At 29.9% G+C, this 15,345-nt stretch overlaps 1 protein-coding gene across 1 annotated transcript; it reads right to left on the bottom strand.

Moving 5' to 3' along the window:
* Window positions 1-3,516: 3,516 nt before the first annotated feature.
* Window positions 3,517-4,780, bottom strand: LOC120090823 (F-box/kelch-repeat protein At2g44130-like). Its single transcript, XM_039048531.2, has one exon. It carries the CDS (start codon window positions 4,661-4,663, stop codon window positions 3,650-3,652), a length of 1,014 nt encoding a protein of 337 aa, XP_038904459.1. The 5' UTR covers window positions 4,664-4,780; the 3' UTR covers window positions 3,517-3,649.
* Between the last annotated feature and the right edge of the window lie 10,565 nt (window positions 4,781-15,345).

Here is a 15,345-nt window from a genome sequence, read left to right on the forward strand (position 1 = left end):
TCCAAGCTACCCAGAGGATCTAATGGACTTGTGGCTCGAAGCTCCAACGGTACGTGAATAACTGACTAAACTCTTTAGCCACGAGATCTACCATCTGTTAACGGTCAGACATTCCACTAAAGACCAACAGCTGAACTCTTCTTACCAAGATATACTTCTGTGTCCATCGGATATAACCAATCATGAGCATAATGACCTTCACAGATGCTTGTAAGTACAACTGGACCAAATTACCGTTATGCCCCTGTAGTTACATCTCACTTCTTAAGTACCACTAATTTCTCTAATGAACAATATAACATAGTCCAACTATGTGTGAACACCTCTCGGGCCAAGAGAAGGTGTGTGGCGCCACATCGTTCAAGTCCCGAAATCAGCCCTTAAGGGAGCCATCTATCTACTTACCCCTGCCTTGGGGAAGGAGTGAATTTCATCTTGTGTAGCTGAGTTCTCAGCTCCCAAATTAGACGAATCCCCAAAATGGTAGGTTTGAATCGGCGACCTGGCCACTCGCACCCATACAAATCAAAGGACCACCCTCAATGGCAGGAGTTCCCAACTCACTCAGGATTAAGGTCATGTTACCTATGGTCATTCTAGTGAAGTGAAGTCTCTGTCATGAACGGTATTATATAACGAGATGTTAACACTTCATGGTCAGGTCTTATACAAACTCTTTGTATAGGACGCCCCCGCTCGCATATCCCCAACACGAATGATCAGGATCAGACCATTTATGACAAGTCACAACACTTGTGACTATTCCACAAAGTGGGTCGCATCCATAGCGTTACCAGGATAAGGTTTCCCTCCTATATCCATATACTACAGACTATTTTGGTTATCACTCAAGACATGATCCACTTGTATGTCACCACATATATGCTTGAGTCACATACAGATAACTAGGGATTTTATGTTTATTGGTTTGTGGTAAAGCAAATAAAACAAGTAAATGAGCAAAATAAAAGATATGAAGTAAATATCATATATTAACAACACAAGCGTTTGAACAAACTGTTTACAAACTACAGAACACGAGACTTTAGGGCATCAACCCCAAAAATCACAAGGATGAATATTGTCATGCTTTAGTGGAAGAGGTTGTCATCTTCTGTGCTAACGGAGATATCATTAGCAACCCACTAAGAACTTTTTGAGGAACTTGCTTTGTTAGGACAATCCTTTTTCATGTGTCCACATTCCCAACAAACTCTTTTCTGCATGAATTCTTTCTTATTCTTTCACTTGCTAGCTAATGGTATTGAATCATCTTGTAAAATATGCCCTTCACTATTCAGTCTTCCTTCATTAGATAAAAGTTTACTAGTAACCTCAGCAAAATCTAAAGTTTCCTTCCCATACATCAAGTTTGGCTTCATGTGTTCATAAGAAGGAGGAAGTGATCATATGAGTTAGAATGCCTTATCTTCATCTTCTATTTTCACTCCTATCACCTCTAGCTCAAAAACAATGCCATTGAGAATACCCAAATGATCTGAGATTTTTGTACCTTCCACCATTCACAATGTGTGTAACTACTCCTTCAGGTAAAACGATTTGAAATGCTCTTTACATGATACATTACTTCAAACTTCTCCCAAAGCTATTTGGTTGTCGAAATTCTATGCACATTTGCAAAGAACATTTTTAGCCAAATTTAGCCTGAATGCATTTACAGCTCTCAGACCCATTTCCTCCTAATCTTCATCGCTTATGCTGGACTTCTTAGAACCTTTACTAGAACCATTGCTAGACTCTCCTGGACTATACCATCACTGCTTCACTCTTTAGAAACACCACTTCCTGGTCTTCCCTTCAAGGTCTTGTGTAACCTAGCTTGTATCAACACATCCTTGGCTTGCATTTGCCATAAGTCAAAGTTGATCATTCCATCAAATTTCTTCACATCAAACTTTACTGAACTCATAAAGCTTGACGTATATGCTTTTTTTCCTAGCAAAACAACAAATAGTGAACAACCACACTATTCACAAACACCACAACCCATTTCAAGAATTCTTTTTTGATGTGGAAGCTCAGACAATGTTGCAACCAAAGAACATATTAAAAAATTCAAGAAACTCCAAACCTAAAGCTTTGATACCACTTGTTGAGAAAAACCTCCCACTTCTACTGCAAGAATAAGCAGAAAAATAATAGAGAAATTAAAATAAAGCAATAAAATCGAAAACACAAGAATTTACGTGGAAAACTCCAAACTCGGAGAAAAACCACAATCCACCAGAAAGAAAATCACTATGCGAAAAATGATTACAATCACACAGTACAATTCTCTCCCCCGATCCCAATTACAAGAGCATTCTCTCAAATTTTTATACTACTCACACTCTTTTCCCACTCTCAAACTAGAGAATACATGAAGGAAATTTAACTAGATTAACACACTCAAGTTTAAAATGTTTCTAACTGGGACGATCGAAAAACCAAATGCATATACTTCTTTTATGTGCTTGGAGCCCATGACTTTCCTAAACCTTTTTAATGTAGGACAAACCCATAATTTTCCTAAATCATTTTAATGTAGGACAAACCCATGACTTTCCTAAATCTTTTTTATGTGGGACAACTGTACTTCTAATATTTTGTCAAAAAATCCAACACAAGTCACGTGCTGCACTATATATTTTATTATTTGTATGTAATATTATGTTCTAACATATACTTTATGTAACATGCTTGGTTTTTTTTTTTTTTTTTTTTGAAAGCAGGTAACATATTTGGTTATTGAAGTTTGAATTTGATTTTTAATTGTTCCTAAAGTTTGAAATAATATGTCAAGTAAAGTTAATTATTAATTGATATAATATCATCGAAATTTAACCTCTAAACTATATTATCTAAATCCGTCTCTATCGATAATTGAATGTTTTAGTTGGGAGGATGAACTTTGAGCTATTTGACTTGAAATCTTTCCACGTAATTTCTCTCGTCCATGGTGAAATAAAATGTGAAATAATAATAATAATAATAATAATTTATATCTCCAAAATTTAGAGTTATTTATATATATAAAAAAAAACACTTGTGATCTTAACATTCAGGTTCGACTTTGACCTAGATTTTGAATAGATTAATGTTGGAACTTTAACATCATAACATTCGATCTTATTTAGATTGTGCCAAAAATGAATGACCATCACTGATTTTTATTAATTAAATGACAAGGTTTAAAATGTCAATATCGATGAAAATGATATAATGATCAATAAAATATATGGATAAAATACTGATATCAATGATATATAATGTTTTTAAATAATATTTATATTAGTAAACAAATATTCTATACATTTTAAACAATGTTAAAATTGTTATTATAGTGACAATTTGTTTCTTACTCTATATGTGTTCATGATTTTTCTTAATGATATGGTGAAACTGTAGTTAAAGCCTAAAATTAGATAAATAGAAAAAAGAAAAAAACCGAAGCTGAATAATCTAATGCTTTAAATAACATTTAAAAAGAAAAAAGAAAAAAAAACTCTGTACGAATCCTCGAAAAGTCATTTTCTTAAAAATAATATTTAAGAAAATAGCAATAACAATTTGCTATTACGAAATATACCCAAAAAAAAAAAAAAAAGAAAAAAGAAAGAAGAAAGAATGATAGATATTTACAGAGAGTTTAAATCTCGGTGTAACAAGCGGATTGGACAAACCCAGAAAATTCCTCAGGCACTTCTATTTTCTCAAATTTACCATTTTGCCCTTCCGCCGTAAAAATTCCGTACCTCCCCACGAACACCATTGCCTTATCCATCATATTCACTCCGACAATTCCCTCCGCCGTCACTGCCGTCGTTGTCGCCGCCATCACCTCTGCCCAGCTGAATAATTCCCCTTCTCTCCCCACTCCTACCACACCTCTTGGACTTCTCTCCCCACACCACGCGCTGTCCACGCGCCGCCACTCCCCCGTCTTTGTGTCGAAAACCTCCGCCGTTGTTTCGAAATTCCCCTGAATTTCAGTCCCATATCCGCTCACCACCCATATCTCCGACCCAATCGCCACCGCCTCGCATTCGTCTCTTCCGCCACTCATCGCCGGCAGCTCCCTCCATTCGTCATTTCTAACGTTATAAGCCCACGCGGTCGCCGCCGCGTTCTTCCCCTCGTCGTGCCCGCCGGCGACGAAAATTTCGCCTCCATACTCTGCCGCGCCGAAAAACGACCTCTTCTCCGGCATCCCTTTCCCTTGCCTCCACTTCTCCGCCGCGAATTCGTATACGAACACATCCTCCACCGGCCGGAAACTCGCCGGATCCCACCCGCCGATCACCACTAATTTCCCATCGACGCCGATCAGCCGGCAGAACAGCGGCAGCCCGTTTGGGTACTTTTCGATGGGTTTGATCCGAGTCCAATTTCCAGTAGCCGGATCGAAGGCGGACACACCAAACGCGACAGGAACAGCGGATTTGGCTCCGTCGCTAACCGGCGCCGGAAGTGACTGGACGGCGAACACCGCCTTGTGGGTTCGCCCGGAAAGTTTTCTGAGATTATAGAAATCGCGGCTGAGAAATAGGTGGCGCCACCGACGGGAAACTCGGGCGGCAACTCGGTGAGTTGTGAAATGGGAGCGAGTTAAGCACTCAAGGGCGATTTCTTCGGGTAAACCGGGGATCAATTCTTCTGCCATAACCACAATTGATTCTTTCTAACACTCTGTTTTGATGTTTCTCAATTGATTTTTTTTTGGGTATTTATAAAGAGAAAAAGTAATAAAGAAAGTGACATTTTTTTTTTCTTTTTCTGAAAATTATTCAAATGTCTAATTTCTGCCGTTTTGTTTCAACTGTCGGGAAGTGAAAATTGGAATGTTCATTCCACCCATTGGATAATTTTCCCTTTCTCTTCCTTTTGTTAAAATTAGTAATTTCATATTAAATTTAGAATAAAAAAAATTAAATAAATCCAATAATGAAGTTTTTAAACGAATCAATTTAGTTATGCATTTAAAGTAGTTTTACACACACATGAAAATTATGCATTAATATTATTAGAATGGAATTCTGGATTCTAAATTCATTCATTTAAAAAAAATTAACATTTTAATTGACATAGTAATTAGTTTAAAATTCTAACTTATATAATCCAAAAATTTAGGGTATAATTTTTATCATAGATTTTAAATTTCATCAAGATTCACTTCAAATCTAAATAAGTGGTGCAATTTTAATCTTAGATTTCAAAAAAGTATTAATAATTTTTATTAGATCATTTTGAATTCCATGTATTTTTAGATGTGTTTAATAAATCATGAAATGCAAGTAAGGTACAAATTTAATAGGATCTGATAGAGAAATGACATTAATAACTACATTTCGTTGAAATGTGTGAGTTTTGGCAAAATTATTTAATGACCAAGTCATGTATTAATGAAACTTAATTTTGTGTAAGTTTGATTTTGTTTGAGATAACGTGTTTATGGAGATTTGTATATTTCTTTTAATTGGAAAATTAATAAAAATTAATAGGAAGTAAAAATTGCTAGACTTATCTAAGTTTAGGGTTAAATTTGATGAAATTGAAAATTTACGGTGGAGATCTATACAACTTGATATGTTTAAGGATAAAAAATTTGGTGACAGTTGATTCAGTTTTGTTGGTTTTAGAATCAACCAAGAACCAAACCAAACCAATTGGTTTTACAAAGAATGGATCAAAACCAATATCCAACAAAGAATATAACCAATGGATTGGATTTACTTAGATCGGTTTGTTATTGATTTGGTTCTCGATTTTTGACATTTTTTCTTCCAAATTTTTATTTTTATTTCTACTTTGTATTTGAATTGATCTTTTTTTTTTTTTTTTTTGCTGATTTGAAATTAAAATTTGGTCTATTTCTTTTTTTTATAAATTGAAATTTGACATTTTTTTATTGGCACTTTTTTAAATAAAAAACATACGCGCGCTATAATAATTGGTCTTTTTCTAAACAACAAATATACCTACACCATAATAATTAAAATACTAAAAGATGCCTAATGAAGAATATATAAATCATTGTTTTGGTTCGATTTTGATTGATTTTTCTAATAAAGAACCGATCCGAACAAATACTTTTTGGTTTTCTCCAAATACAAACTAAGATGTCCAATTTTTTTTTTTTTTTTTTTTTTAAAAAAACCAAACTAAATCATTGGATCGATTTAGATTGGTTTGGATTTTCGGATTTTCGGTTTGTTGTTGCACTCTAAAATTAACACACAATTGTAAGTATCTATATGTACATTATATTATGTTAGTAATATAATTTATATATGATACAAAAATTGTATATTGATGATATATATTTTTTTATATTGGTTTATTAGTTATATACTTCATATGCAAAAATTATATGTTAGCTAGTGATATAAATTATCACATAAATGATAAGCCAATGACTTATAGATACTTTATATTAGAAAATACAAAATAGTATGCTTGATATATATTTGAGAATACAAAATTATATTATTTTAAATTTGAAGAATCAAAATATAACATTAATAGTTTTTTTTACATGAAAATATAACCTTAATAGTTAGATGGCCAAAATAAATAGGATACCTAAATTAATTAACTATATATGGTTGGAGAAAATAGAAATGATAATTAAATCAATGGTTAAATTATATTGTTAGGGTATTTGTAGCTCCCAATTTTAACAAGTCTAAAACTTCTTTAGGATTTGAAAGACTTCTATTTATTTAATCTATGTTATATATAGTTCCATTAGAGAGAGGTTAATAATTTTTCCTTTTTTTTTCTAAGCTAATGAACGGAAATGTGTGGCTCACAATTTTAGTCAACTTCATTTGTTTGGTATGAAGTCTAAGAGTTAAAACTTATGTGTTTAATCAGTATTTGAGTATGTTTATTGTGCATATTAATGCATAATAAGTGTAGTTAGTAAAAATTTAAATTAACGAGTACTCTGATTAGTATGAGCATTAGGGTTGGCAAAAAATTCTCATGGGTTGGATCCCTATGAGTATTCACCTTTATCGGGACAGAAAATCCATGATTTGATCGAGATAGGATCAAACTGGAAACACAAAACGAGTCTCTGTTCGGGAATAGGACAAGGAGGGAGGGTATCCCCATCCTATCCCCTCCCTTACCCCGACTCAAATTTTTTTTTATTTTTTAATATTTATATCTATAAATTATTATTTTATTAATTTTTATGATTCTTTAATTTTTTTTATATAATTGCATCTAATGCATAATATAACTAATTTTAAACTAAAAAATCTTTAATACTTTTTTAATTATTAATTTAAATAAATAAATAATAATTAAAAATATGAGTATAAATGGGAAATTTTTCTCCAGCGGATCCAATCCCCGAACAAGGATTCCTTGTCTCCCAAAATGGAAAATGGAGTGGGGACGAAGATTACAAATTCCCACGGAGACGGAGATGGGGAGTGCATCCCTGACCCCACCCCACCCTGTTGCCAACCCTAATGAGCATTGATCAATTAACATAAAACTTAAACTATTAATGTCAAAGTCAGAGGATCAATTCTCTCACTCGTAGAAAAAAAAATTACCATCTATTTAAGGTTTAATATCCTACGAGATTTTTGACACTCAAATATCGTAGGGAGTTATCAAATGGGGGCATTCATAAAGTTTGACATTTCTTTACAAAATATTGATTTTTTTTTGTCAAATTTAAAAAACAAAACTACATTTTTAAGTTTTAAAAATTAGCTTCATTTCTTATTACATTTTAGAAAGTAGATTATAAAACAAGCATTTATGCTTAGCCCTTAAACACCAAAAACAAAATTGGAGGCCAATTCCATGGTAATAATCTCTGGTAAATTCTTGCACAAAGATGAATGGTTGTTTATAAATATTAAGATCTCGAAATTCAACTAAAAATAATCAGATGTCATTTGGTAGCTATTTTTTTATTTTTAAAAAGATTAAAAAAAACGTTTTTCATCTATTGTTTTGTTTAAATTGTTCCCTATCTTTTAAGAGTATTTTCATAAAACCAAGTCAAGTTATAAAAGTTAAAAAAAAAAAAAATTAAAAAGAATAATATTTTAAAAGTTATTTTTACTTTTAAAATCTGGTTGAGAATTCAAGTGTTTAGTTAGGAAAATCAAATTTATTAGAAAACAAGCATAACTTTCGTTAGGAGTTGTATTTATCCAAGTCCAAACCCACAGAATATCCTCAAATTCAATGAAACTCTAGGGCCTGCAGATTCTTAAAAAGGAGGGTAATCATCGAGAAAATTGAGCTAAACTCATTACTATTTCACGAAAAAAGAAATGGATGAGTCGAGCACACTAATCCCTCACATTACAATCTCGACATTCCTCCAAGCTAACACTGCTATAGGTGCACAAGCCTTGCGTGAGAGATGATGAGATTTATAAATAGCATGCCTATACCATCTAACGAGGTATGTAATTTTTAGTGCTTAGTCATTTGGAGTACTTTGTGGTAATTTAAATATTAGAGAATATGTGGTTTGATATCACATTGGGGTGAGTTCTTTTGCAAATAAACTCAAATATGTGTACAAGGACGTGAAGCGACCTACTCTCATCAACAATTTTTTAAAATAAAAAGATCAAATAGTTATCAAATGCAACCTTAAAAAATTTAGTTTTCTTTCTTTGAAGATAGGCACACACGGCACAATTAAACTAACAAAAAATCAAATAAAATAAAGTGAAGCCAAACAGAGAATAACTTAAGGTAATTAAACCAACAAAAATAAATAATTAAATAAATAAAGTAAAAGTGAGAATAGTTTATAATAATTGATATGACTTTGACCTTTTATTTTAGAGGTTGAAGATTGATTTTTTAACATTATCGTAGTAAAAAAAAGTGAAGATAGAGGACTCAACATACCAAAATAAATGCTCATTAAGGATGAAAGTCAAACAAATGTATACAACTACGTCTATGAAAGAATATTCTTATCTAATCACCAAGGCAATTACGAATATTAATAGATAATATAAAATTCTTATACCTAATAAAATATATTAATTAATATTACAATTTGGTAAACTGATTATAGCATAAGAAAATATGATTATAGCATATTCTATGGTGTAATAATTTAGCAGTTGGTAGCATAAATATACCACCTTAAATATGTGGCTTTTCTTTGATCTCTTAGGATTAGATAAGACGTTTGATTTATTATAACTTATATGTTAGATCAAACGGAATCTTAATTATTGTGTTTTATATTTTATTAAATATCATTGGATGAGGTGAAATTCTCTATATAGAAGTCTAACACCGATATATGATGTTGTCCCAACACACTCTGATTTTGAAGTTAAGTTAGTACTTAATTAAAAGTTTTTGTTGTTAAGTTGAATAAGATAGTAATATCACATGCTTCAATAGAGTTTTGCTATTTATAAGAAACTTGAAGCGACCATTTTACTGTAAGTTTAGTAATTCCATGTACTTGAGACATGTTTAAACTGACGAGAGAAAAAAGTGTTTTTCAAAAAATCTTTTTTATCTAAACTTTTTTTTTAAAAAAAAATATTTTAAATATATTTTAAAAGTTTTTCAAAAACTATTTCGAGTGATTGTCAAGTACTTTAATTTTTTTTGTTATAAAACGACTTATTTTTAAAATTAAACACGTGTCGTCAGGTTGGGGAGGGATTCTAATGATATGCACCAAAGTCATTTCTAGGTCAGCTTTCAGCACCGAAGGTGGATTATTCCATATCAGGTTGACCGAGTCGAGGTCGTATCAACCTCGGCCAAAAGTATTATAGTCAAGGTGAGATTTCTCAGACTCGGTTAAAGTGATTGTACATGACTTGATGAGCTTTACTTGCACAACTTTGTGTAGTATGCTTTTGATCTATTGAATATTTTTAAAATTTATGGATCTTTTAAACATAAAGTCGAATTTTTAGAATTCCATTAGACATAAAGTTTAGATTATATCTATGAAGTAATTGATTTTTAAAATTTTCAAATATTGTAGATCTACTAGAAACAAAATCGAAAGTTTAGAGACCCTAATTAGGTATTTGTAAAGTTTATGAAAATATAAGACACAGATTTTAATGGTTTTAAAAAAAAATTGAAAGTTCAAGAATCTATTAAGCACGTTTGAAGAAGCAAATAAATCAAATAGGAAATTGTTAAGGCTAAATTTGGATAATAAAAGTAGTATGACTTTCACATGACAACAACAATAAAATTGTTTGATAGGAAAAGAATGTGAATTACAAAACAGGAAGATTTAAGTACCAATGTGGTGCTTGCCACACATGTTCTAATGCTTAAGTCAGAGAGTAGATTAGTGTAAGCTAATAGTTTGTGAGTGGAGAATGAACTTAATTTGTTGGAGTTCTACAATGATATTTTTATAGGAATAATTATCTTAAGATATTCTCCATAGAGTTTTAGATCTATATTAGGATAACCCTTTATCTCCTCGAGTCGGAAAATACGAGAGTCGTGTCTCATTGGCCATTTTGTTAGGCTCGGCCTTGACTTGGGTCAAGGCCTAAGCCAACCCTCTTCCTTAAGTTCGCTTTGTTAGGCCCAAGCCAACTCTCCCTAAGTTCACTTTGTATACTATACTTTTGACCTAAATCTTCTTCTCACTTCTATCTCTATTTTATGTCAATTATATTTTTTAGTCTAAAATCACCCCTAACAAATACAAAACTTCAAAGTGTGGAGAACAAACTTATAATTTAATCGTAAAATTATTCCGAATAAAACAATATAAACGTGAACTTAAAAAAAAATATGAAGTCATAAAATTTATACCAATCTTTATATTCTTTCTCCTATGGTAAAAAGAAGGAAAAAAAAAATACAAAGAAACACAAAATAAATTTTGTTTTCCCCATTTTAAAGATAAGTTTCTAGAAACATACCAAAATATCAAGACGGATAAGAGCAGGAACCTTTAGAAAGATCTTTTTCTTTCCCTTATCTGGAACAATGTGGACAACTTTCAAAAACTCAATTTTTATTAAATACGATGATTAATAGGTCAAATGATTGAGCTTTGAGTTGATAATTGACACAATTGCACCGACAGGTTAACAATAAAATAATATAGATATAGACGGGCTAACTAAGACTACAATCTCACTATTATATAATATAATATACATTAAATTAAACTGATTTAAAGATAAAAAAGTGCTTATAAAGCAGCGGTTGCGACCACATGGGCCGCTCATTGTTTTTTATTGGACATAAATAATTAATAATTAACCTATAACTAAAATACACAAATCATAACTAATTTAATTCCGAATATTTCATATTTTTAAACCATAAAAAATTAGATTTTGTTAGTATTCGACGTGCATTGTATCTAAACAAAAATATTTTCCAATAAGAAAAATCCCCAAAAATACACATATTAAAATCATAAAAAAACCGATTTTGTTGGTATTTAAAATGCATTATTTTTATTTAAAAAAATGTAATTGGGAAAAAATATTCTATATTAATTTTGAAAACATAGATAAAAATTTTCCTAAAATTCAAATTTGGAAACACAAACTGAAGTACACTTAGGCATCTTCAAGAAAGATTGAAATAAGAATCACATAAAAAAAAATAAAAAAAATGATTAAAGATTAATTATCGTGTAGGTGTAAATATTTATAGATTGGCATTTGTGTATACATTATATTTATATAAATTTGAGGACAAGATGAAACATGGTCAAGCACAATGTACAAATTATTTTGAGAAAGTCTAAAATATTTACGTAAATTAGGGAACAAAATGAAATGTTTGATTATCAAATAATTAATTTATAAAATATTTTAAAATATTAAGTTAGTTTAAATTGAAGCTTGAAATTAAGTAACAAATCAAATGATATAAAATAAAATAAAAATTTTAAATTAAATAGGTAATCAAAATAAAAGTTAATAATTTGAAGGTTTAGGTTTGTCCTTTTCGCAATGTTGTATTTATATTACTTTAATAGTATAATATATTTTAGTTATTAAGAGTTAATTTACAGTGATAATTAATTAATTATTTACCTATAAACTAAAATTTAATCCAAAGTTATTCTTTTCAATCAAACTTCCTTATGTATAATTTTATTTTTAAACTTCTGTAATTAAGTTACATTTTAAATTTTATAAAATCACATTAATATATTCTAAATTATCAAATTTAACAGACCCTTCAACCTTCTTACGACGGACTGTTTAATAGAAAAATTTAATTCTGTTTATCTTAATATTTTTTTTCCTTTTTTTAAATGGCTCGAATTTTGCACTACAATGCATCTATGATAATTTTTTTTTTCTAAATGAGGTAATTATTCCAATGTCTGTTTGTTTACATACTAAGATATTTAAAGTTTATTTTCCTTATAAATATTTATTAATTTTTTAAATAAATTAAATATTATGACACAAGAAAATTGATAATGACAACTACCCACGACAACGTACATTAGATATTCTCAATATTGACTTGTATCTAAATGCTTTAATTTTAAAGAAAAATCGTCCATCTCAAAGAAAACCACCTATTATATGCACATGTGATTTCATTCTAGTTCAACATCATATGAAATAGAAGATATCTATACGAATTTCTATTTTCTTCGGTGGAAACTACATACCTAACTAGTCGAGTAATTATGTTTAGGAGTATAGTAAAATTATTAATAATTAATTTTACCATACTACAATGCATCATATGAGCTTCAATGATTCGAGATTAATCGACTAAACTCTTTAACCTAGTTAACAAACATTCATTAACTACCGAGACACTCCACTATAGCCCAATAGCTGCACTCTTCTTTGTTTCTTAAGTCCTACTAATTCTCTAATGAATTGAACAACTGGTTTGTGGTCCAACCACCAAACCAAGTCCCTCTCAGACCAATGAGAGGGTGGGGCCCTTGTTCAAGGTCCAGAGTTAGCACTTGAGAGAACAATCTATCTACTAACCCTAGAATCGGGTAGGAGTGAGTTCCATCTTGTAGGACTATGTCTCCAGCTATCTACTCGATCTTATCCCTAAAATTAGGGGCTTATTAAGTCAATGAACTCGTGCCACTCTCCTCCATGCAGATTAAAAGATAATCCTGAATAAATAGAAGTTCATAGTTAGCTTAAAATTAAGATCGAGTTATCTAGGTCATCGTATTTAAATAGTCGGTCTTAATAGTAAACGATGTTATAAAGTAAAATTGACTATTTCGCGGTCCGGTCTTATGCAAACTCATTGCATAGGATGCCCCCACTCGCACATCTCCACATGAACGATTCAAGATCGCATTGTTTGTATCAAATACAAAGTGGACCGCATTCATAGTGTCCCTAGATAAGGTATCAACTTTTATGTCTCCACATATAGTTCAAGTATTCATGTAATAGCCAAGGGTTCTTAGTTTATTAGATTTAGGGTTTTTAAGTGCAATTCACATATTCAGTAACTTCTTTACTAAATAAACCTCAATAACAACTTTATTGTAAAATAAAATATGTTCATTATTTACAAACCACGAGTTTTAGGACATAATACGCAACATATCAATGTATTTAAAATTACATTAATCCTTAGTTTTGAAAATTATGATTAATAAATATCTAAATTTTCATTTTTTTAGGTATCTAAACTTTCAAATTTAACTCATAATATGTAATAAATATATAAGCATTCAATTTAGTATCAAATGAATCTCATAAAATATTAAAAATTTAACTCTTCTCTGACTTTCTCCCTTGTGCTTGGGGTTTTTTTACGTTTATGTTTAGTTATGTTCAGGTTTTATCTTGTTGACTTTGTTTGCGTTTTGTTGTCCTGTCTTTGCTTGTGCTTTGTTGTCTTGGTTCGGACTGTGGGATCCTCCTTATTGTTGTATAATAATATCATCTATTTTTTTTTTAAAAAAAAAGTGTCGTTTTCGCAAAATAAATCACGTTTAAACATTATTATATTTGTGTCTATATAATGACATTCTGGTTTTGGCTGATACCAATCAAGGGGTCAAAAAAAGGGAAGAAAAGAAGTGGAAAGGATAAGGATTAGGGTGACAAAAATTAGTGGTTTTGACTATTCTTTCTTTTCTCAAAGTTTTTTCTTTAGCATTATTTCATATATCTTTAATAAATTATTTTTTAAGATGATTTAAGGTCCATATAAATGTATTTTCGAGGGTTTATCTTAGAAAATTAAAATATTTAATAACTATTCAAAATAATTTTTAAAGTATATTTCTAATCATTTTTATAAAAAATATTTAAATAAAGATGATTCTTTTAAAAAAATATTTTTTTCAAGTCAATTTAAATATATCTTTAAAAGGAACGATTTAATTTTCTTTTATAAGGATAACAATACATTGAATTTTGGCTAGAAGGATCTTCTATATTTGAATTGGAGTAAATATTTGATTCTCTAACCTCTATTTCATTAATTGAAGTATAGTCGATTGGACAATTATTTATTTTATTTAAAATTTTAAAATTATGCTTTGAGATGTCAATATGTGGATAAATATATAATTTTATTCAATATGAAAGTTTCATATCTTTTCTTTATTTAAATACTTTTTTGACTTATATACTATGGGTTTAATCTTTTTTTAATCTAATTTATGTACTTCTTTTTTTTTTTTTATATATATATGTAAAAATTATTATTATTATTTAATGAATTTGAATTAAAAAAAATTGAAGGACTATTTTAGATTTATGAAAAATATAGGTCTAAAAAAGAATATGACTCAAAATAGAGACACCAAAATAGTATTTAAATTTATTTTTTTAATTTTATTTTTAATTTTTTATTAAGTTAAGTTAAGTCTCTATCTTTAATGATATAAAAAATTCATTAAAAAGTTGTCTTTTTAGACTTTATCAACACATCCAACTTATATTCACATTAATTAAAAGAAAATTTAATTGTATTTTAGACTGTATTTATTTTTTTAAATTATAAAATAGAAAAATCGAACATCTAACTTCAAAATTATCATACATAGTTGATATAAGTTGAGATAGGTTCGTCGAAACTATTTTCTAATGTACTTTATTGAGAAAAAAAAGGCTAATATATATAAATAGCTTTAGGAAGACTATTAAAGAGACATTGATGCTGAAGGAATCTTTAGTGTCCCTACAATCATCAACAAACAGAAAAAAACAATACTAAGACAAGGTTCATTTTTAATAGGACTTTTTTTCCTTCTAATAGTGTTTTTTTTCTAACTTACCATAATTATATAATAGATTTGAAATTTATTAGAAATATATGGTTGGTTTACAAATTTTTGAAAGGATGGAACATTTTACAGAACCTCAGATTTTCAAA

Source organism: Benincasa hispida, chromosome 11, assembly GCF_027475165.1.
Source record: "Benincasa hispida cultivar pf3 chromosome 11, pf3_genome.v1.1, whole genome shotgun sequence".
Lineage (NCBI taxonomy): Eukaryota > Viridiplantae > Streptophyta > Magnoliopsida > Cucurbitales > Cucurbitaceae > Benincasa > Benincasa hispida.